The sequence below is a fragment of the Fundulus heteroclitus genome, chromosome 10, assembly GCF_011125445.2.
Source record: "Fundulus heteroclitus isolate FHET01 chromosome 10, MU-UCD_Fhet_4.1, whole genome shotgun sequence".
Classification (NCBI taxonomy): domain Eukaryota; kingdom Metazoa; phylum Chordata; class Actinopteri; order Cyprinodontiformes; family Fundulidae; genus Fundulus; species Fundulus heteroclitus.
Genome location: NC_046370.1, coordinates 4,170,814 through 4,193,375, shown reverse-complemented (window position 1 = coordinate 4,193,375; position 22,562 = coordinate 4,170,814). Strand labels below are relative to the sequence as shown.

Here is a 22,562-nt window from a genome sequence, read left to right as displayed (position 1 = left end):
GGCTTGTATTATGGCTCAACAAGCACAAGCAGAATTCAGTCAGTGAAGACAAAACTGTGATTTTGAATTAACACATTGCCATGCACAGTGGAAAACATTATAGTTTTTGTTGTGCTGAAGATCTGAGCACAGTGCCTCGCAAAAATGTTTGTCCTGATGAAACATTTGCATGTTGTGACACATTACAACCAAAATCTTCAAATTAAGCTGTTCTGCGAATAACTCAAAGGCTTATTAGCAAATGTTAGTGAGCTAAACAGCATCATGAAAACCAAGCAACACACCAGACAGTTGTGCAGAAATCTAAAGGCCATTTTAGGTCATTAAACAATGTCCCAAACTTTGAGCATCTCGTGGAGCACTGCTCACTGTATCATCCTGACAACTGAAAGAGCATGAATCTATTCAGAGCTCTGGAAGAGCTGCAGACTTGCAGCTCAAATAGAAGAATCTACGAGCAGGGTAATTATTAGTCATGTGCTGCAGAAATTAGGGTCTTATGCAAAGGTGGCAAGACTTCATCTAGACTTTGATTGAGCCAATTAAAATCCAGATATAATCCAGATGAGAATTTTGGCCAAGATGGATGAAATGAGATCTTCATGGTCGCCATACAATGTGAGCTTGAGTTACGCTGTAAAGATGAATGGGCAAAACTGTCTTTTCTTTCCAGTTTACATTGTGCTGCTCTATGATGCAGAATTAGGATAAAATGCATCTAGGCTTCATGTTTTTTAAACCTACATGAGTATAAAATGTTAAGGGCCACTGTACTCCGACCCCTCACTAGCAGACGCTGTGTTGTTCTTACCTGCACAACAGTAGAAAAGTTTAGACGTGTTTGCATTCCCCTCAAAGTATGTGTGTTTTTGATTCCATCTAAAAACATGGATTGTTATTAGTTGTGATCAGATTGAATGATCAAACCAAATTTCTCTACCATATCTTTTACCTTTGATTTGTTTCATTCCTATTCATTAATTCCCACCTATATTTTCTTTTAAATTCTTTTTTTCCTCCTCCATTTCATTTTCTGTCTCATTTTTATCTCCTTGCTTCCATCTATCAGCCGTTCGTCTATCAGCCACGGTGGTGGTGGCGGCAGCCTTGGCAGCTTAGATGAAAGCGACCGCCAGCGCCTGCTCTCGGACTTTGCCACGCGAGCCATTGCCGCCCATCGCCAGTGCCTCGCTAATGGAGGGGTGCTCAACAAGCTACCCAAGTCCGAGTCCAACATCACCTTTCTCTCGGATGAAAACCCCCGAACTACCAAAAATCCCCTCTACCATGAGGACGGAACCTTAAGTAGCCCTGAGAACCTCGGAAGCAACAAGAAGAGGAGAGATCTTCTTGGGAATTTTTCCCCTTCCAGAAAGGCTCTTCAAGACGCCTGGTTGAGGCTCAGCTCACCTGGATGTGACTTGGGATTCGGGGGTTACAGCGGCACTGATGGCGCATGGGGATCAGGAGGGGGACACAGCTGGACTCTCCCGTCGAGGTTACACAGAAGGGAAATGTATGACGCTTTAAGACGTCAGGTGGTGATGGACCCTGTGCAGTGGGAGCATGAGCTCCTGAAGGCTGAGTTTAAGGAGAGCAAAGATGCTGGTCTGGATTCAGGCTTTGACCATGGACTAGACTCAGATGCCATGGGAAGCCCAGGTCTTGAGCCAAAGTTGACAGTGAAGGAACAGGCCAGACAGTTTGAGCAACAGGCACTCCAGGAAATGAAACAACGGCAAAACAGAGATTCCAGAGGCTCACTGTCCTCTGATATCTTACTTGCCGCCATCACAGATACTCCTCAGCATCAGAAGCACAGTCCCTCCCACAACGCGGCAACTTCGGAGATTGCGGAAGGTCCTCCGAGTATCATCGTAACTCAGAGCGACGGAGGCACTCCTCCGCCGAGCCACAAGCCGACGCCTCCTGTACTGAGGCGCTTCGGAGCAAGTTTAACAGGAAATCACATTGCAGAAGAAAGACTTCAAGTACATTTAGAGGTGATCCCAGATCCACCTTCAACACCTCCACCGCCACCCCCATCGCCACCACCACCACCCCCTCCTACCACTGCTCCTCCTCCTCCTCCTCCTCCTCTACCTCCCTCACCACCTCCTCCTCCTCCTCTACCTCCCTCTCCTCCACGTCCAAGGTACGTTTCTCCTGTCCCTCCTGGCTCTCCAGTTTCATTGAACTCCATTCCTAATGGCGCTTCTCCGCCTCCACGTCCGCCACCCCCGCCGCCTCCACCTCTACCTCCCCCCGTGTCCCCCTCGGTTTTGCGTCCATCCACGTTTGTCCTCCCCACTCTCTCAGAGTTGCCAGTGCTGCGGCCCGTGTCTCTCCGACCGCTGCCCCTTCCCACGGAGCCCGAGCCCTCCCGAAAGGAGCGGAAGGGAATCTTAAAGAACATCCAGAACATAGCGGACATCGAGAAATCGGTGGCAAACATGTTCAGCCAGATAGACCAGAAGCAGATTCCCCTCAAAAAGGTCCTGAAGAGCCGGGCCTCTGTGGATTCTGTGGACAATCTTGACTCCTTGGACACGTTGGTGGTTGGGAGAGAGCCTGAGCAGGGAGAAGGAGAAGGAGGAGCGGGAGGAGGCGAAGCAGAGAATAACCCCCCGATTCGACACATTCCAAGCCCAAACATGAACTCTATTGTCGAAGAGCTTGAGAAACGGTTCCCTTCTCAGTCTACATTGCTCTAGCGTTGCATTGCAGTGAGGAATGTAGTATTACATTACTCTGTAATTTAATGGTGAGCCGTTAAGAAACAAACCAAAATGCATCAGCTAGGATACTTTAAAGGGATGTAGACTTTCATCCCTAATCCTAACCGTAGCCCTGTGCTCTTCTGGAAGGGCTCCCTGTTTTCTTCATAGGGCAAGAAAGAATGAAAACTCTGCTGTGCATAACTTTATGGTTAGAACTCCTCTCTTCTTATTTGACATAAGGTATAAACTGAAAATGAGTAGGAAAAAGTTAAGATGTCTTTTAGCTACCTTAAGGTGACTTACTCTCATTGACGTTTTACATTCAGTGGAAGTAAAATGTGTCCATATTGATAATCCATGCTCCAGTGAATGTTCTTCTCATCAAAATCTGTGAGTGGACGTGGGACAGACACCATCTTTTCCAAAAATTGGAACACAGGACTGAGTTGCTTTTAACACAGAGCTGAGCATCTGAACGAGTCCAGTTTTGGTGTAACAAATGTAAAGAAATCTGCCGGCCACGACAGAACATAGCAAGACGAGGATCCTTTGTTCTTTTTTGGTTTGTTTTTTTGTTTCATAGAAAGTTTTACTTACGTCTTCTTGCAGGGTAGAGATGTTGACTCTATTCGTACTTGAGGTGAAAGACGACCTGACTTTCACATGAATGACTGAAGACTTAACTGGGACTCGTGGTCTGAGACACACATCTCATGAACATTCACTGCAGGGTAAAGGCAGCCCTGCAGTAAGCTACAGAATGCAGCTCCCGCAGATGATGTTAGTATTCTGTAAAGATGACTTTGGTTTATCAGCCATAAATGCTCCCAAACACTGACTACTAACGGTCCATGGCTGTCTGTTTGTGCCGGAGAGAAACCTGTCAGGTTTGGGTTTCTACTGAACGCTGTAATAGATTACTTCAGGTCAGTTCCGAAGAAAATAAAAGTAAACTTTCAGTACCAAATAAACTCTTAAGCTAGCAAAATGACATCAAAAACAACTTATTTGTTTTGTTTTATATTTTAAATAAAAGAATGGTGTGTTCAGTTCAGTTTTAGAAATTCAATATTCTCTCGCTACATTGTGCCTCGCTTTGTATTTTGTAAGTTACGACATACCTTTGAACATCTTTATTGTTTACTTGACGCCAAACATTTAAAACACAGATGTATAACATGCTTTATCTTTGTCCTGCAAATCTCCTGGTTCACAGGAAGATAAATGAAAAAAAAAAACTCCAAAGTCAAAAGGATAACTATTAAATGGTCATGTGGTAAATCAGTAATAACATTTTATTTCATTTTGTTTTAACAAGATGGTAACTTTTTGAAGAAGGTAACATTATGCAGGGGAAGAAAGTGTATAAGTTTGGAGTCATAGTCAACCTCTGCTTTCTTCTGTTTCTTCAGATAATTGGATGATGATATTTTTACTTTAATCTATCCTGTTTCTCTATAATTTCACATTTTTTTCATTCATCCGTTCTTGCTCCATTTATTCCTCTTCACACTTTCCCATTGATATTTCATTGTTTTCTTTTTGCTGTTACTCCATAGTTATTAAGTGGCCACAAAGTTGTTGTTTTTCTTGTTTGTGTCTGCTGTTCCTGTTTTTATAAGCCCTTATTTGTTTTCTGTTCCTTGGATTTTTAGTTGTTGTTGTTTTTTGTCACTGTTTAATCTGTATGTTTATCTTTTATTGTTCTCAAAATTTTTGATCATGTGTTCTTTTCCTCCATCTTCGGCCCAACATCTATTCATCCAGTCTGTTATGTTGTTGTTTTTTTCAGGGTAAAGGCTGTTTATGTGTGAGCGGCAGTGCAAAAAAAAAAAAAAAATCAAGAGTATTTAATTAGACTGATTTTTTTATTGGTATTATGGATTGCAATAAATTTTTAAACAAAGTTGTGTAGGAAGTTTTTTTTTAAATCTTAGTTTAAATAAATTAAGCCTTGTTTGGGTGCTTAATATGATTATATGGTACGTTTTCAATAAAGTATACAGAGCTGTGCTAGGTTTATTGGCAAGAAAAGCTAAATGTACTTATACAGTACTTGCTACAGTAACAAAGACAGAACATAAAATAGTGTGCTTGTGGGTTGTGCTGCATGAGGCCATGGCTCTTTTTACTTTAGAAAGAAGCCTCAGGGTGGAGCAGAACAGCCATGGGCAAAGAGAGAAATATGCTCAGGGAAAACAAAAGCATGTGTTGTTTTTTTAGCTTGATAAAAATCCAACAGAAAACTCTTTATGAGTAGCAAGGTGCATAATGTCCTTCATATTTGCATAATTTCAGGGACGTGGCATAGTTCATTCCCCACATATGTAAGAGTTGGAGCTATTAAAATATGTTTAAAATGAAGAGGTGTTTCCTTTTGCGTTTGAGGAATACAGCGCTTCATCATTCCGCCACCAGAGAATGGAAAAATAGACATGGTAAATATACATAAATTACTATATAATTCTGTATTTGTGTGCTCTTGCACATGGATTGTACTGAAGTTCTTTTGATGCAGACATATTTAAAATCTTGCTGTCGATCTAAAATGAGCATAATGCAAGGAAGCTGTGTTTAATAATAATTTAATTTAATAATAAACCTAGATAAAGATGTATCGCCGTTTTAAACAGTTATTAAAGGTGCTTGGAACGTACAAATGCAGAACATTTACAGGGAGTACCGGGCTGTTTGTCACCTGGAAGCTGGCTGTTGGCCCATTGGGCTGCAGCTTAGTGGCTCCATAGAGGCTGCGGTGCTGCACCAGGATCTAAGGAGTATGAAGCAGTTCTACATCATGGGCTATTTTAATCCACCCAGCCGTGGGCCCGGTTTGCAGCGAGGTTTAGACGTGTAATCCTCACAAAAACACCATCTAAAGAAATGCCAAGACAGTTTTGCAGAAGGTTCTCTGAACAGGTGCCATTCGTGAAACAGGGCGATTGTTCGCTTTACTCCTATAAGAATCAAACGTGGTTAAAATGGCCCCCCTTTAATATTTGAAATCACTTCAAGAAACTGATAATGTGCAAAGTATTCATACTTCTTCACAGTTGTTCACATTAGAACCACAAGCATTAATGTATTACTTTAGTATTTTACTATTTTATGTGATGGACTATAACAAAGTGCTGCTTGATTTTGAAGTAGAAGGGCACATGTATGTTTTAAAATCTTTGACAAACACAAATTTAAGAAGTGTGGCTTTCATTTGTATTCATCTCCCTTTACTCAGCAAGCCGACCCCCCCGTCCCCCCCACCCCCCTCCACCTCAGAGCCCTCAGAGGTTTTTTACAGAACATTATTGAACAAACATCACCAGAAAGACCAAGCAACGCCTCAGACAGGTCGGGGATAAGGATGTGAAGAAGTGTAAAGCAGGGTTAGGTTATAAAAAAGCATTCCAAGCTTTGGACATCTTATAGAGGGCTGTTCAGTCAATCATCAGAAAATAGAAAAAAACATCGCACAACCGCAAACCCCAAGACATGGTGTCCTCCTACACAGACAGACTGGGCAAGGGGAGAAGTATTCAAAGAAGCAGCAACTATGTTCAGCCTGCAGAGCTCTGCAGCTCAAATAGTTGATAGATCAGGTTTTTTTTGGATTGGTGAGGAAAGTAAGACAGATATTAAACAACATTTTGCATTGTGTTATAATGGAAGGCCTGTTTAAGATGTGAAATACGGGGCTATTCCATATTTTAAAAGAGCTACAAGTAAGATATTTACTGTAAAATCAACCTAACTCATTTTCGTTTCTCACCTGGGATGGAAGTAAAATCCCTCTAAACAATCACCATCCTCCCCATCAACAATGTCTTAGTCACGTTTTGCTCCTTTCAAACCTGGAGGTACAGTCCGGGACGACTTTGATTAAGAGCGTAGCCCGTGTTTACTTCCTGGTTCCTGAGCCAATCATATGAGAGTTCCCAAAAACGGAGCTCAGCTGCTGGTATTTTATCTTGGAAAAAGAGCAGCAGCCTGCAGAAATAGAGCAGGATACAACTTCATACAATGCCCTGTTGAGTAAATGGAGGGGGGGGGGTGTTAATGTGTGTTTTTCAGCTTTTCACCCTTTAGTGTCACTTACAGCTCCTTTAAGGGATGGCTGGCAGGCCTTATTAACTCTCACCTGAAACTCTCAAAATGTATCTTACTGTTCCTTTCAATAGCTGCTGAAAGTTTTGAATTGATTTCTAATCTTGTTCTTTTTTTTTGGTTTTACAGAGGCGGGTATTCTTTTTAGATCTATTGTAAACAGAGCTGATCCCACATCTTAAAACTCTGTTAAGCAAAGGCAGGAGATTATCAGCAGCTGCCTCCTTGTAATTGAATTCAAAGGACAGTAACAGTAACGGCGGGCGCATTTCGTCGCACTTCTGCTGCATTTGACATGAATGTAACAGTTGATACGTGAGACACTTATATAGAAAATATGAAGACATCTTATGAACCAGAAGACTCGTTTGTGAACTAAAATGTGAAATGTGAAAAGTGAAAAAAGTCTTTACTAAGCATTAGTTTACGTGTCACTGAAATGTGCGGCACGGACTGACACACAGCATCATCCCATCTGCTCTCTCTAATCTCCAAACTCTTGAGCAATATATTGTTGTGGCAACAAACTGTGTGGTGGGGGGGGGGGGTTGTCAATTCATTTTTGCTTTTGATATTGATCCAAATTTTGAGGCAATCGCTTCCTTTCTAGCAGATTCAGCTGCCATTGTCTTGCTCAGATTGCCGCGTCTGTTTCGCAAGACTGGCACTGCTGATCACGTCGGTGTAATTGTATCCAATCATGGTGTGCAGCCAAATAAAACACACTGTGATGTTGACACCCTTGGCATTACGAGAAGATTTCCACTGTCAGATACCCCGCTGGACTGTTTCCTCCTGTAATTTTACAACACAGTGAGTCGGGATGTTTTTTTCAAAATGCTCAGCGGCGTGTTTCCACCGACGCAAAGTCATCATCCAGCTATCGACTCTGAGTTGTCATGATGTGTTTTTTTTTTTTTTTTTTTATCAAGGGGCTGTGTGTGCTCCAAACAACATCAGCATCACACATTGAGACGAGTGGCTCGGCAACGAGCAGCAGCGTGAATATGCAAACACACAGGAGCGGCGAACAGGTTGCACTGCGTCTGTTTCGTGTGACGGGGCTGGAAACGTTTTATGTTGAGATTAGTTTTCAAACTCAGTTTGCTTCGTCTTATTGCGCATCCACACGGCAGATCTTCTCACGCAGGGGGGATTGTTCTCTTTACTTTTTTTTTCAGATGCTTTTTGTAAAAAAAAAAAAAAAGCAGAGAGAGCATCACAACATCTTTAGAAACGTGTTTGTTTTTAACCATTTCATGTCGAACTGAGAAAGATGTGTCATACAAAGCGGTTGTGCTTATGGGAGGTAATTGACGTTGCCCAGTCAGTTCATCTCTCTGTTATCTTGCAGCTCCTCTGCCATCTAGGCTTTAGAATTGGGTTGATCACAGCCTCTGTTGTCCGCTGCAGTCCGGTTTGGGCCGTCCGTATAGGGTCTGTGAACTCTGGGGTTTTCTACACTTCTGGCAGCTTAGCGCTTCTCCACTGGATCAATTATTTGAGGGGGGATAACACAAACAGAAACACAAAGACGAACGTAACGGGCCGAGAGCCTCTGGTATCTGCAGGGCTTTTAATTGGCTGTTGGTTTCTTGGAGCTTCCATGCAGCCCCCAACAAAAGGTGATGGTTTGTCAAAGCCAGCTAAGAGTTAGACGCAAAGCAGAGCACCTTTGTGGTGCTTCAGATGGCTGCTATGCCAGTGGAAACAAAATAATCGATGCCAAGTGCAGTTAAGCCCCAAAGCTCAGCCAGAGTCCTGACTTAAATGTGTTTGAAAATTTGTGGAGGAACTTTAGGGTGATGGCTCACCGTGAAAGAAACTAAAAAAAAAAAAAAAAAGTTCTCCAGCAATTCTAAGAAGTCTTTAATTATAGCAATACAATTAAATATTATTGTATCATAGCGTATTAAAGTACCACCACATTTTTTATTAAAATGTAATGAAAGCAAGATATGTTTTATTTTATAATGTTTTGTTATATTCTGAGAGAGGCCTGTCTCGCCACCTCTCAGAAACAAACTTCTGGGAAGTTGAACAGGAACACATTTGAAATCTCAACCTGCCTGGGGTGTAAATAATTGTGGGTTTAACTATAAGCTCTCCATCTATTTTAAAGAAAAAGAAAACTCACACAGTTCCAGATTGCATGAATTTGGACTGTGAGAGAAAAATTGAGTACTTGTAAAAAAAAAAAAAAATTATTCCCACACATCCATGGGGAGAAGATGAAAACTGAATGTTTCAGAGAGGAAACCACGGACCTTCTAGCCATCTTAGCACAGTGCAAACCCAAACTTGAGAGGCATTTGGTTATGAATTATGAATGTAGAGAGACCCAATAAAGTATCATTTCCTTTAATAATAAGCTGATCTGAACACGCTGTGTGGTTTATTATACAGAGCCTGGCACACAGGCCGCATTTGGATTCCAGCTACTGATATCAAAATCAGAATACTTCATTGATCCCTGGGAGGGAAATCTTGTTTTACAGCTGCGGCCATCCAAAGAACATGGACAAAAAATACATAAAGAAATAGTAATACAAGCATAAATATATTTGTCTAATCAATATTAAGTCCGATTTATTCTCATTGTAAAAGCAAAACACTTGCTTCTATTTTTGACTAAGTTATAAAAATGGCTATTAGGAGCTCCTTGTTGTCACATTTTGTGTTGGTTTAGCGTTCTTCAAAAGCGGCTGTATTTAATTCACAAGTGAGGAAAGAGCGGAACAAAGACGAGGGAAGAGATCCCATTACAGAGAGAGAGCTGAAGGAGGCACAGACTGTGAAACAGATGGAGGAGAAGGAAGGGAACGGGGTAAACGTACATGACCACGGAGCGTCTCTGTAAGGGAACCGAGTGATAAAACGGGAACCAAAAGAAGGATGAGACCATTAGCAGCTTGTTATGGTCTGCTCCCTAACACCTAATAGCATTTACCCCCTTCCCATCTCTGAAGCATACCGCAGGACAAGGTGGGGAGGACGGACAGAGTGGGCCGTGTCAGACGCGTGTGCGTGCTCGGTGGAGATGAGACGGCATTCTGCGGGTTTGTGTCTCGCGGGGACCTCATGATGCATCCGTCAGAGCCACAAGGGCACAAAGATAGACTTATCTTCACACGCTGACTGCGCCGCACACATCGCCCGGCACGAAACGTTGGCCGAAGACGCAAACGCACACTTTGGTTTTGTCCTTTCGTTTCAACATGCGAAGACCCACTTAACCACCCCGTTCATCTCAAGCCATCAGTCCTTTCGTTTACTCGCCCGTTCAGCCACTATCAGCGTAAACCCTGTTTACCTTTTACAGCTTATCTGCTCTTTTTTGGGCCGACTTTCATTCTAAGGTGGATTTTGATACTGAACAAAGACTCCCAATATCCCCCTGGAGTGTGTATCTTGTTTATGGAAGCGGCACAGTCGTGTCCTCATCTGAATTTCTGAAAGAAATCAATGAAATGCTCAAGCGCCTGAATAATTTGTCTGGGCCTGTGAATCCGATGTGTCCTCTAAAAGGCTGCATTTGTTGTTCTGTGATATATCTTCATTTTACCAGCTCATTACTTCTGTTACACCCCACAGTGCTTCCTGTAGTCTCCTGGTTCTGGCACATTGACAAAGAGGCTAGTGTCTGCATTTCCTTCCTTTTTTTTTTTTCCTCACTTTCTTACGTTGAGTTGTTCCACTTTCGCTGAACCTTATTGTGTTTTATTTATGACTTTACTTTCTCAGAAGGTTATTTTTTTCACATTAGTTGGAAACAGTGTGAACTTTTTGTTTGAATGCTGCCAGCTCATCATGTACAGTATGAACGTTTGACTTTGAAACTTGCTGTCTTTGAAAGCTATGATGTTTGTTTAAAGTGGAAACTACTTTTTGTTGAAAAATAGTTAAATTGAAAAAAGTCATTATCTAGAAAAATAAATTTCAAATACTGAGAAGTCAGAATGTAAAAAAAAACAAAGTCAGATCAATAACGAAAAAAACTAAATGTCAAGAACAAGTATAAAATAAATAACGTTGAAATGTCAAAGAAAACCTTCAATCAGAAATCTAAGGCAGAAGCAGCAAAACTTACACACTTTTATTTAAGATTATTTAAGATTTCTGACATTTTCTTCACCTATTTACTTTACTCTCGACATTACAGTAACTTAATCAACTTTTCTAACTTTATTCTCAATTGCGAATGCTGGACAAGAAAACATCCAAGTTATTTGTTCCAAGCGACCCTAACACTGTTGAATAAAGCAGTTGTTGAGTTTCTGTCACTGTTTTTGTTATCTCACCAAATGAGTAACCATAAGTTTACTTGTTAAGACCAAAGCTGTCAAATGGCATGGTTATATAATATTACAATACAGGAAATTGAGCTGTTTTCCCACTGTTTCTTATCTTGCCATATATATATATATATATATATATATATATATATATATATATATATATATATATATATATATATTACTGTGAAAACACTTTTTATTTAAAAGCAGATGTAAAGATTTTAAGCACATTTTCTGAAACATCAAATCCAGTCAACCATTTGAAAAACGAGGCCCTGTTACATATATTGGATTTCGGTTATGTGCTTCTTTGTCAGGACGGTGTAAGTCTTTTTTTTATACATTTATTGATGCTCGCCTGACAACCTAAGGATGAAAGTTCATATGTGGGGTATGCGTGGAGTTTGAGTCGAGACGCTGATGGCTCAGCACCTTCATCCCAGACACAGTTGGCTACCTGGTTTAACTGGAGATCTTCAGACATTGTGTACGCTGAGGTATCAGATGCGTAGCAATGCAATGGTGGAACTAGCTTGAGTTTATGTTGCCTGTCTTCATACTCTAATGAACCGCAATGCAACTACACAATGGTGTCAAATGGAAAATGAAACAAAAAATAAATTTTTCATAGAAAAATTTGAATGCAAATTGAACTGTTTCGGTTCAATTTGCATGTTATCTCAGCCATTACAAGGCCTTTGTTGGGCAACACTATAAAGCTTGGAACGCCACACTACTCTAGACATTTTGAATTGAGAAAGCTTCCTGGATGGGAAGCGAAACGTCTTCAAACTTTGGAAAAAAGTTGTCCAGTTGTTTTGTTTTTTAACTTTTTTGGAATTTCTGAATTTACCAATTCACACTAACTATATATATTTAGTTAATTCTATATATTACAGAATCCTGGAATGCATTTTTTTTACATTGGTAGAATTGTCAGTTTTGTGTTTTAAACTAAAGTACACACCATAAGTTTGTTGTTTTGTAGTTTGTAGAATATGATTTATTTCCAGGCACATGTTGCTAGACTGCAGAATAACGTTGCAAACTGCAGTTTCTCAGCCCTTTATTCATTATTCTGCACCCCAGTCATGTTTTTTTTTTTTTGTTTTTTTTTACTAAAGGGCCACAAAAGATTTGCCGGCCGGATGTGAAATGCCTTCCTTACTCGTGGTTTTATTAAACATTATACTGATTAGGTCTTTGTCTTATTATATTGTATTTTCCCTCTTTTCCCCTGACTAGTCATGGTAAAAAGAGAATAACCCCTTTATAAATTTTAGGTTTTTAAAGTATAAATGATAGGCTTCTAAATGTATGTTTTTGAAACCCCTGTAACACAATGTCTCTTTACTAAGCTAAGATGAAGACAACATGGAAAAATTTGTGGAAAACCCCAAACTTTGCTGTCTATAAAATACATAAAATTCTAGAATTTAAAAAGGAATGTTTCTTATTCTTTTTGTAATGGCTGTTTTTGTAAATCTTTGGAGATGCCATGTTCCGCTGCGACCCCTACAAAGCATTCTCTTTGACTCTGCATTTAGAAACAACATAAAACAATCTGTATCATGTCAAATGTTATATGTTTAAGGGCTTTTCTGGTGATATTTATCTTAACCTTGTACTGTTTCTGTCTTCAATTGTCTAGGCGTGGATATGGGCAACATGAGGTAAGCGTCTTTCTTTTGTTGCTTACAATAATTGGATATCTTCATGTATTATTTTCTTTTAGTGTCATTCATTTGGTATTTAGTTATCATCTTCTTTGTTCTCTTCTGTTCTTTGTTCTTCTTTGTTTGATGCAATAAAGACAAAGTTGCATGCATTTGTGTCTTCATAACTGCCTTTTTCATATTTTCCTTTTAATCTGAGTTCAAACCGACTTCCAAAGTGATACAGTATTTCTATTGTGTAAAAGATAAAAAAATAAAAAAGTCTTATAAAGTTACGCCTTCATCTATAGACTGAATGAAAGCCGTCTTCTGAAAATTTTATTGCGTCCCTGATCAAAATGTCACTGGGATTTAAAAGAAATTGATAAAAAAAAGATAGAAAATGAAAAATGTACCGTGTTTAACATTGAAAGCAGTGTTACTTTTTGCTGTAGATACACAGTTTTAGGGTAGGAAGGGAAGAAGGAACTTCTGAATTTTGGATACCAGTGAGATTTGAGTTAAGATCTGGGGGAACAACAAATGTTTTCGAGAACTTTTTGATGAGTTGTTAGTGAGGCAACAAACTCCCTGTTTGGCTGTACAGTAAAATCTGAAGATTTAGCAGACAGGAGTGGAGGTGGACTATATTACAACAGAGTTAAAACAACAACAAATGTGTCTCTAGTGGCAGATGTGTCAGAGGCGGCTGCAAAATGCTGAATAATTCAACAACAAGCTTCTACTATGGTTTTAAATTGGATTTTTATGCCCCGATACCAATCCAATTACTTAAAATAAACCATTCACCTATAATTTCATCTGCATTACTCACCAATGATGTCCTAACTAGCTAACGCCAGTACTCATATGTCTCATTCATAATTTTGCTTGAAACATATTTTAATATGTTGCCAATTGTGTGTGCGGGCTAAACAGGAAGCGCTGTTCTCTTGTCTCATAGACTTTGGCTTTGCATTTGTACGGCACAAAGTTTAAAGGAGCAACAAGTGAAATTTCATTATTTTAGATAGAACTAAGAAATAGTTTTGTGAAGAACTAAAGGTAATATTTCAGATGGACTATGGTGTGATGTCACACACCATCTCTCTGTGTTGTTCTCCAGTCTCTTGTTTACACAGCCAGTGCACGTACGTCAGTGTTGTAGAACTCGAGTCCGAGTCATTAGCTAAATTTAGAGACTCGTGACTTGACTTGGACTTGAGCACTGATGACTCGAACTTGGACTCGGACTCCTACATTCAGATCATTCTGACTCGGAAATTGAGAAAAAGACTCAACTTTTTTATATAATTGGGCTATAATTTTAATATGTCATTAGAATATTATTTGGTGTATGATTTTAATATCTAAATGGCGTACCGCGCACGTGACGTCACCATCTTATGAGCAACGCCCCTTGCCGCCAAAGTAGGGCAAACAGTGTGAGAGTGCATGTAGCAACCAGCCATTACACATGCAACAGATACAACTATATGACCGACTTTTCCGCTGTTAAACTTTCACAAGAGGATGTCCAGGCGCCCATTTTACTGGTAGAACTGTGGAACAACATACCAACGTTCAGCTCAAACGATGGCTTGAGTGTCGAGGTCTTAGAAAGACTGGAAAACGGACCAGTTGATAGAAAGGTACGTCGATGTTTTTCTCCTGCTCGGCGTTCATGGCGTCAGCGGGCGTTTTTTTTTTTTCTGTTTGTAGTCACCGTCCAGGAATCGGTATAAATTGTCCGGTCCGCCGAATAATTTAGTCCGGTCCGGTGGCCAAATGCATTATCATTATTCAACGGCTGTATCTCCTCGCTGCATCTGCACCAGATTTTTTGTGAGTCATGAGGGAAAGCTGCCGAACACGTTTGTGGGAATCGCCCGGTGGACGGGCGAGGAAAATGCGTGACAGCATCTGCGGTGGCGGGCGGCGGTGCGCGAACCCCGCCGGCCGGCCGGAGCCGCGGCGGTGGCCAATAGGCCGGAGCGCGCTTGGCTGCGAGGGCCGATCGACGCCGCTTGCGGCTTTAACATCCTTCATTTGCGGCCTATCAGCGTACCTCGAGTCGCTGTTGCACGTTCCATAACAACAATGTTTAAAAACCATGGTTAGGAGATGTCTTAGACTTGGAAAAAGCAGTCGTTTACCGAGTAAAACCAAGGGTAACTACAGCGAAAGAGTGGAGGAAAACGCATATTTGCCCTGTACGTGATATGACGTTACGTTCTAAAAATAGTTCGCTCGCGGAACGCCATTATTAGTGCAATGGAATGTTACTGCTTCATGTCATACATCACACGTCACAGCATGTTCCTACAACGAACTTGGATCAATAGTGACTCGACTCGGACTCGACTCAGATTTTTTTTTTAATGACTTGGACTTGACTCGGACTTGAACACTGGAGACTCGAACCTGGACTCGGACTCGAGGCATAGTGACTTGACTACAACACTGACGTACGTGCACGTGAACAGCTGCCCACTCAGAGCTGAGCCCCTCCCTGCCCTAAAATGCCACCATCAGAGCAGCGCAGCATTGAAGCAACATGGCGGAGAGCACCCTCAGCAGATCAAAATGTTCTTTTGCTAAAAGCATTATAAACTTATCACTTACTTCTTCTCTAGACACGATCCTCCGAAAGGTGATGCTGTTTTGCTGTGTATTTATCCTTTGCAAATATGCGCACATAACGCGAGAAGGGGAGGGGAAAGGAGGGGCCAGGTTGTAGCTGGTGTGGAGACAGACAGAGCCATGGCTTCATACACGTCTCGTTTTGGTCTACAGAGGGCGCTCAAGCCCCACCTAGTGGTGAAATATCACTTAGTGCTCCTTTAATGCTTAGTGGTTAAGTGTCTCTCCAAGCCGTCTTACTAACAATGACAGCATTGTGGGAAGTGTGGAGAACCTGTCCCACTCCACAGACAGGTAATACAAGCTATCTTCCAGCATAGCGTCACTATAAAGGATTAAAATCGATTTGATTTTTAGTTTTGAAAAACTAATTTGTACAGTGAGTTTAATAAGAAAGTCGAAGACAAATTTAAAATTACACACAGTAGAAAAAATATATGAATCAGAGTTAAGTTTCATCAATAACTCTGATACCAGTTATTTGAAGATGCCTTGCTTGTGACCCTGAGCTATTACATTGGGTCGGATTGGTACGGGCCTAGATTTACAATTTATAATTTGCTTTTAGTGCTCACGTAATCTGATTATAATAATTTGGATAACTTCCTTGTATTTTATTTTAATTTTCTGCCTCCTTAAAGCACACCAAGGGACATCTATTACAAATTGACTTAAAAAAATGCATGAGAAATTATGATAAAAATATCTATCAGATATTATATATCCTAATAGACCAGAAGGGACAGATGTTTCAGATGTCTATCAATGGAAACCTAAACACAACTGATCGTTCTTAAAATCGAGGGTTTTCTCATAAAGGTTGGTCGGTGTTGTTCACTGATATTCTCATTTCTGTTGACATTGTCTATTTTGCACTCACCTGATCATTATAACAGTAATTTAGAAGAGTGCCAAAAGCTATTCGGTCCTGCAATGTTCAGTCCAGGTTCTGGTCATTGCAGAAGTGAACCAAAACTGAAATCAGGTACAAACATTTCTGCTGTTGTCTTTCTTTCCATGCTCTGCTCTTCCTTCCTTCTGGAAGACACAGCAACTTCTCCGACCCTCTCTGCTCAGGCCAGAGGTATTCTGTTCTTTATTTCCTTTTTTCTTACTGTTTGCTACTCTACACGACTCACTTGTGTTTTCCTGTTTGCTTGTTTCTATCGTTTTTCCTAAAGTGCCTTTCAGGTAGTAGCTTGGGAGTGTGATTAGCTGCTAACATCTGCCTTTAAATTTAACAGGAGTTATCAATGGAGTCAGGCATCGATCCTGGCCAGGACTACTACACACAAGATTATTACAACTATGACCACGGGTTAGTACATTTCTCCTCATTATGCTGCAAAGATTACTTTTGTACTTGCAAATTACAGTTTCACCCATTTGCTCTTGCTCTATAGATAGTTTGCTTAAAACTCTTAAAGAATTAGCAGGTTACCAACTCCATTCAATCAATGTATATTCATGTCTATATATTGAGAACATTTCTAACTTTTACAGAAATCTGATCACCACTCAGTGAAACACTAAAATAAAACATTTGATTATTGATATTATTACAGATGTTTATGGTTATTAAGACAAACCATAAACTTGGAACATGCTTTTTCAGATCAAATAAAAATGTTTCTTTAAGCAGCAGATGCAAAATATACCAAGGAAGAAACATGGTTTCTACAAAGTGTAGAAAAAGTCTGGAATTTGAGTTCCATGTTCTCCAAGCCTGGATAAGTCTTGAAAAATGAAGTTAGAGCGTATATAAAACAGTAGATTCCCTGGCTTTATTCACTATGTCACTGTCAATATGTTTTCTCCTTTAAACGTCCTTCCTTCCATCTTTATTTACTTACTCCTTCCTTTTATTTAAAGCTTGTCTACATGGGAAATATCTTCCATAAATGTATAGTGATACTTTACAGAGAAGGTTATGGAATTTAAACTATGGAAAGTTAAGTCTGGGAAATTATAAAGTTCTTACATGAAAACTGTTTAGGAACCCTATGCTCCAGCCTTTTTAAATCACACTATTCATTACAGTTGCTGCTTTTTTATTCCTTCCCATGCAAACAAAACATTTTGAGGGAAAAAAAAAAGTTTGCTCTGCATTTGTAACTTTTTTTTCAATGCAAATTGCTATTTTGTATTCCAACTTCTGGAATTTTGTTTTTCTGCTTGTTTGTCTTGCTAGCCTTTTTGTGACTCTGTTGCGGACACACACAAGTTGTTTGCTAGAAAGTCTAACCAGAAAGACACACAAACCAAAGAAAACAAAAATAGTTTTAGAAGCATTTCTTACCAAACCAGAAGTTTATTTATGTTTTAATTTGTATTCTGATGTGCCGAGAATGGTTCTTATGATTGTCATCTATGGGTCAGGATGGACAGGCTATGGATGTGTCTGTGATATCTGCAATTTTTCTCAAATAGAAATGAGAAAAATTGCATAATATATGACTTGATCACCATGGCTCTCCAAAAATCTTTAAAAGCAGGGCAATATTAGTGGATGTGAACTTTAGCTAAATAGTCTGTAAAGACAGAATAAATAGGCCTATGTATCTACCTTGGAATTGTATTTTTTTTTTTACTTATTTTTCTAACAATTTCTATCATGAAATACATATCATAGTATATGTATATATGGCTGTAATAGAGCAATGTGAATATACATGTATGGCAAATATTTACAATGTAGGAGTCAAAAACAAAGACCGTGCGTTTTCCCATTCTTTTAAAAGTTAGTGCAGAAGGTGAAGAAGATTGTGGAGGTTTCTATTAGCTGATTGTCTTTCTCGGCAAGATCACATAAAAGACAGAATGTGGTGAAACTTAGAAGGACGACGGGAAAGAAAGTTTCTAATTTATTTCTGTTACTTTTGATTATGATAACCTTCACTGAGTTTCCATCAGAGGTCAGTTGTGGTGGCAGAGGACGATGCTCTCTTAAAGGGGACATAACGTGCAAAATCCCCTTTTTTTTGTGTGCTTGGGTCCTCTGGAAGTACTGGAACGTTGTATTTAGTCTCCAAAGCGTTGTTTAGATATCTTCAGATTCCTTTTCGGGTCAGATTTTTCAAGCCGATCAGGTTTTTCTGTTTTATGTTATAATTTCTCCGTCGTTACGTCACAGCTCTTTTTGCTGAACTTAGAAATAAGGTCGTAAGCGTCCCACCATGTTTAGTTGTCGCTTCGATTTTGTAGTCAAAACTCAAGGATGCCAGAAGCCGTCCACAGACACGTCTAAATGTTCAGTTGATTGGTGTATTAACCCACACAAGTCACTCCACCAGCCCCCATTATCAGAACCTTGAGAAGTGCCTGGTTAAACTTTATTTTACATGGGAATGAACCCGCATCAGTGGGGAAAGTCATCCTCGTTTGCTGTGAAGCACTTCAAGGCTTAATGCTTCTGTAATTTTTGCGAGTAATGAAGCAGGATTTTCCCGGAGACTTCATCTGATCGAGGGCTCAGTTCCTACTGAGTATGAAAATGAAGGAAACAGCAAAGCGGTAAGCTTCTGATAACTCTGAAATTTCAGCAGACTTTATTTCAGATATCATAGCGCTTGCTGTGTGCTCGCCTAAAGTTTCTTTAACCAACCGTAGAGGCTGTCTATTCTTGAAGGCTCGATTCTGCTGGTTCGTCCTCGTCATTCTCCTCTTGCTCTGACTGAAACATGTAAGGCTGAATGGAAACGTCTTCCGCTTACATTTTTTTTTTATAAAATTGGGAATAAAAAGTTTCTCTTGTGCTAGATAGTAGTATCTCAGCCATTAAACTACAAAAATCGCAAAGGAAGTGGAGTGGAACGCCGTTGGAGTAGGTGGTGGTGGTGATTTTTTTCCCTTAAAAGAAAAAGATGGAGCCCTGAATGCGTTTTCTAAGATTGTTGCATTGTAGACCAACGCATAGTGGCACACAGTTGTGGAGGAAAAGGAAAGGTGGTTTTCAGAAAGCAAGAAAAAGTGTGATCTGCATCTATCTTCAGCTTTGTTTACCCTGAGAACCCTAAATAAGATTCACTGGTACTATCCACCTTCCAAAAGTCACCTTTGTGATGTTTTATCTCTGTATAAGTTCTGTAAAGGTTTTAGTGGACAAACAGCATCATGTTGACCAGCAGACAAGTCAGAGTTTTAATTGGAGAGGCAGCCAATAGGCCCATGGTGACTCTGGAGGAGCTGCAGCTATCCACATGTCAGGTGGAAAACACTGTTGATAGGATAACCACTAATACACCCCAGAATTCTGGTATTTATACAAGAAATTAAAAGAAGAATTTCCTTTTTGTAATTTTTTTTACAAGTAGAGGATATAGCATGCATGTGACAGAAGGTTCTTTTTCACGTGAGACCAATGCGAAAGCTTTTGGCCTGCATGCAAAATGTCACACGTGAGGGGAAAAAAACACTGCACATCAACCTAAGCAGAAGATTTCCACAGTGGGGCATGGTGGTGGTTGCATCATGCTGTGCAGATGCTTGAAGATGACTGCAGCTTTTCAAATTTTATATCTAAAAAAAAGCATTTGCATACTTTTCCTTCTCCTTCACCTTCATCCACCACTTTGCGCTGGTCTGTGAAGTAAAATTCCCATTAAGGTACGCTGGCGTTAGCGTTTGCAATGTGACTTTAAAAGGTTCGTGCTTTGTAAAGGAGTATAGATTTTTTTTCAAGGCACTAGATGTACAGCGTTTGCATTGTTTTGATTAAGTAAAAAAAAAAATACATCAGTGTTTTATCTCACTTGTTCACCTTGATACGGATGCTTCAGGAAAAGAATACAATGCATGCGTGAGTATGAGTTGCTGAATGTGCATTCGTCACGTTTCTCTGATGTTAAAGTAAACAGGAAATACAGAACAGAAGCTTCAGTGCAATCGCCACGCCGATTTGATCAAAGTGGTTCTGACCAACCACTTTGGTCAGAACCAAAGGAGTCTCGCTGCATCCCTTCGAAATGTGGGATTTATTCTTCCGCTGCCAGCCATCTGCGACGCAAAGTGTCTTTTTTTTTTTTTTTTTAGGGACTCCCAGGAACTTGATTTGATGCACTCAAACAAACACCTGTGACACACAAAAACTCCCACAACAGAAGACATTCACACACACACACACAACTTCCCCTGTGGCAGACATGTTAATTCACCCATACAATCACTCAGAAACACTTTTCTGCCTCAACTTTCCCAAAAATCTCTCTCTCTCTCACACTCACACTCACACACACACACACACACACACACAAAGAGCTAATTCTCTCCACCCATATTTGCAGCACCGTAGCAGCTAATCAGGCAGCCAGCCGTGGAAGCAGACAATGGGCCAGATGCTGGCGGCTTAGAGCAACATCCACAAACTCATGTCTGACTCTACACGCATACAAGATCAGGAAATCAGACTGTGTAAAAATGACACCTAATTAGTTTATTTGTTTCCGCGAATAAACGGCGCAGGTAGAACATGCTGCCGAGTATTAAACTGGCTCTTTGGGTAAACAAAACTCTCCTCGTTTGCGTTTTTTTTTTTTCTGAGACACAAACATATTTACGCTTCCTCTGGAGGCAATTTATTTCATTTGCAAACATGATCTTAAATCCTGATTTGCAATCTTTTGTCCTCTATGTTCATCTGTTTTCAAAACGGTGCAACTTAAATGGGTATTTTCTACAAACACAACTGCCAATAGCCGGTTTCTGATTGGATTCATTAAAAAACTAACTTGAAGCATTTGTCGCAAATGTCTACAGTTTAAATGTTTCTCCTAGATCGCCTCTAGATAAAAAATAAAACGCTGAACCTGATTGGTCAATTGTATCGTTCTGTGAAATATGTGTAATTTTAGTTGGCATGGAATGTGTAGTATGCTGTGCTGGTCGATTATTGTTGACATCACCCTCTCGTTTTATTTTTATGATTCACACTACTTGGTTGTCTGACCTTCTGGGACTGAAAGGTCAATGCCGTGATTGTTACCAAGGCCAAATAATTATAGGCTGAAACAACCAGAAAACAGGTTGGGCTGCCCCAATGGAGCCACTTTAAGAACGTAAGTCAAAATGAGTGAGTCTTCATCCATGGAGACAAAGCGTCTGCATGGAGTGGTGTTAGGTTAATGGCAACAGTATTATCGGGTCAATTGCTGTGACATTTGGGTAGCACTTACATAAACTCTGTAACAATGGTACCTACGGAGTATTTGTAGCATATCCATGTTGCAACACTCCTAAAACATCATGCCCTCTGCAGAAGAATGATTATCAGCCTGTGCCACTGACCTCCAACATTTTAAAATCATTGGAGAAATGATTAAATCTGAGGTTGGATCATCAATAACATCATCATGCCTATACAAGGAAACGCAGTACAAATATTGCCATTTTTACCAATAATGCATCTGGTTCTTGAACTCCTTGAAGGCTCCTCTGCATATGTCAGACTTCTCGTTATTGATTTTATCTTAGCTTTTAATTCAATCCAACCACACATTCTTCTAAAAAAAAACTCACCCATTTGAATATTTATCCCTTTTTGATTAATTGGTACCCATTGCTTCTTTCAAATAGACCCCAACAGGTGAAATTCAACAATTAAACTTGTACTATGCTCCTTTAAAATAGTGAAATTATTTTTTATTGATGTTTTGCGGGTGATAAACAGATTGTAGAGGTCTGGCTGTGTTTCAGTAGAATGGATCGAGGGATGACCAAATGCTGATGTGGAAGATGTTTCATGATTTTTATCTTTTTTTTTTTTATGTTGTGGAGCTTATGTTGTATTTGGTTGAAACGGTTGTTTTCCCCGTCCGGGAAGAATTTCTCCCAAGGGAAACGCATAAAGATTCTCCATCTTATCTTTATCTTAACATGTTAAGAAATGTTTCATTGTCACAAAATAAGTCTGTCGTTGCCTGGCTTAGTTTATAGTCAGATTATATATATGCAACATGTATACATATGTAGCGCCCCCTTGCCTACATTACTGGCAAAACATCCAAAAGCATGTAAAATAACCAAATATGGGACGCCCTGAGTTCTTATCAATTAAAAGATGATAAAACTGTAGTCGTTGTTAGATTAATTATGAGTTTCTTTATAAATGCCTTGTAAATATACCCAGTTTTTACCCAAGAAGAAATCTG

General features: G+C 39.9%; 1 protein-coding gene across 3 annotated transcripts in view; it reads left to right on the top strand.

The window, feature by feature from the left end:
• LOC105939409 (protocadherin-15) overlaps positions 1-22,562 on the top strand; it is a gene marked incomplete at its 5' end in the record, with an annotated part of 197,740 nt that overhangs the window by 153,780 nt on the left and 21,398 nt on the right. The window contains 3 exon segments of one of the 3 annotated variants that reach the window (XM_036141815.1): positions 12,771-12,792; positions 16,463-16,501; positions 16,662-16,735. In XM_036141815.1, the coding sequence (XP_035997708.1) occupies positions 12,771-12,792; positions 16,463-16,501; positions 16,662-16,735 (135 nt within the window). 3 annotated transcript variants of the gene reach the window in all.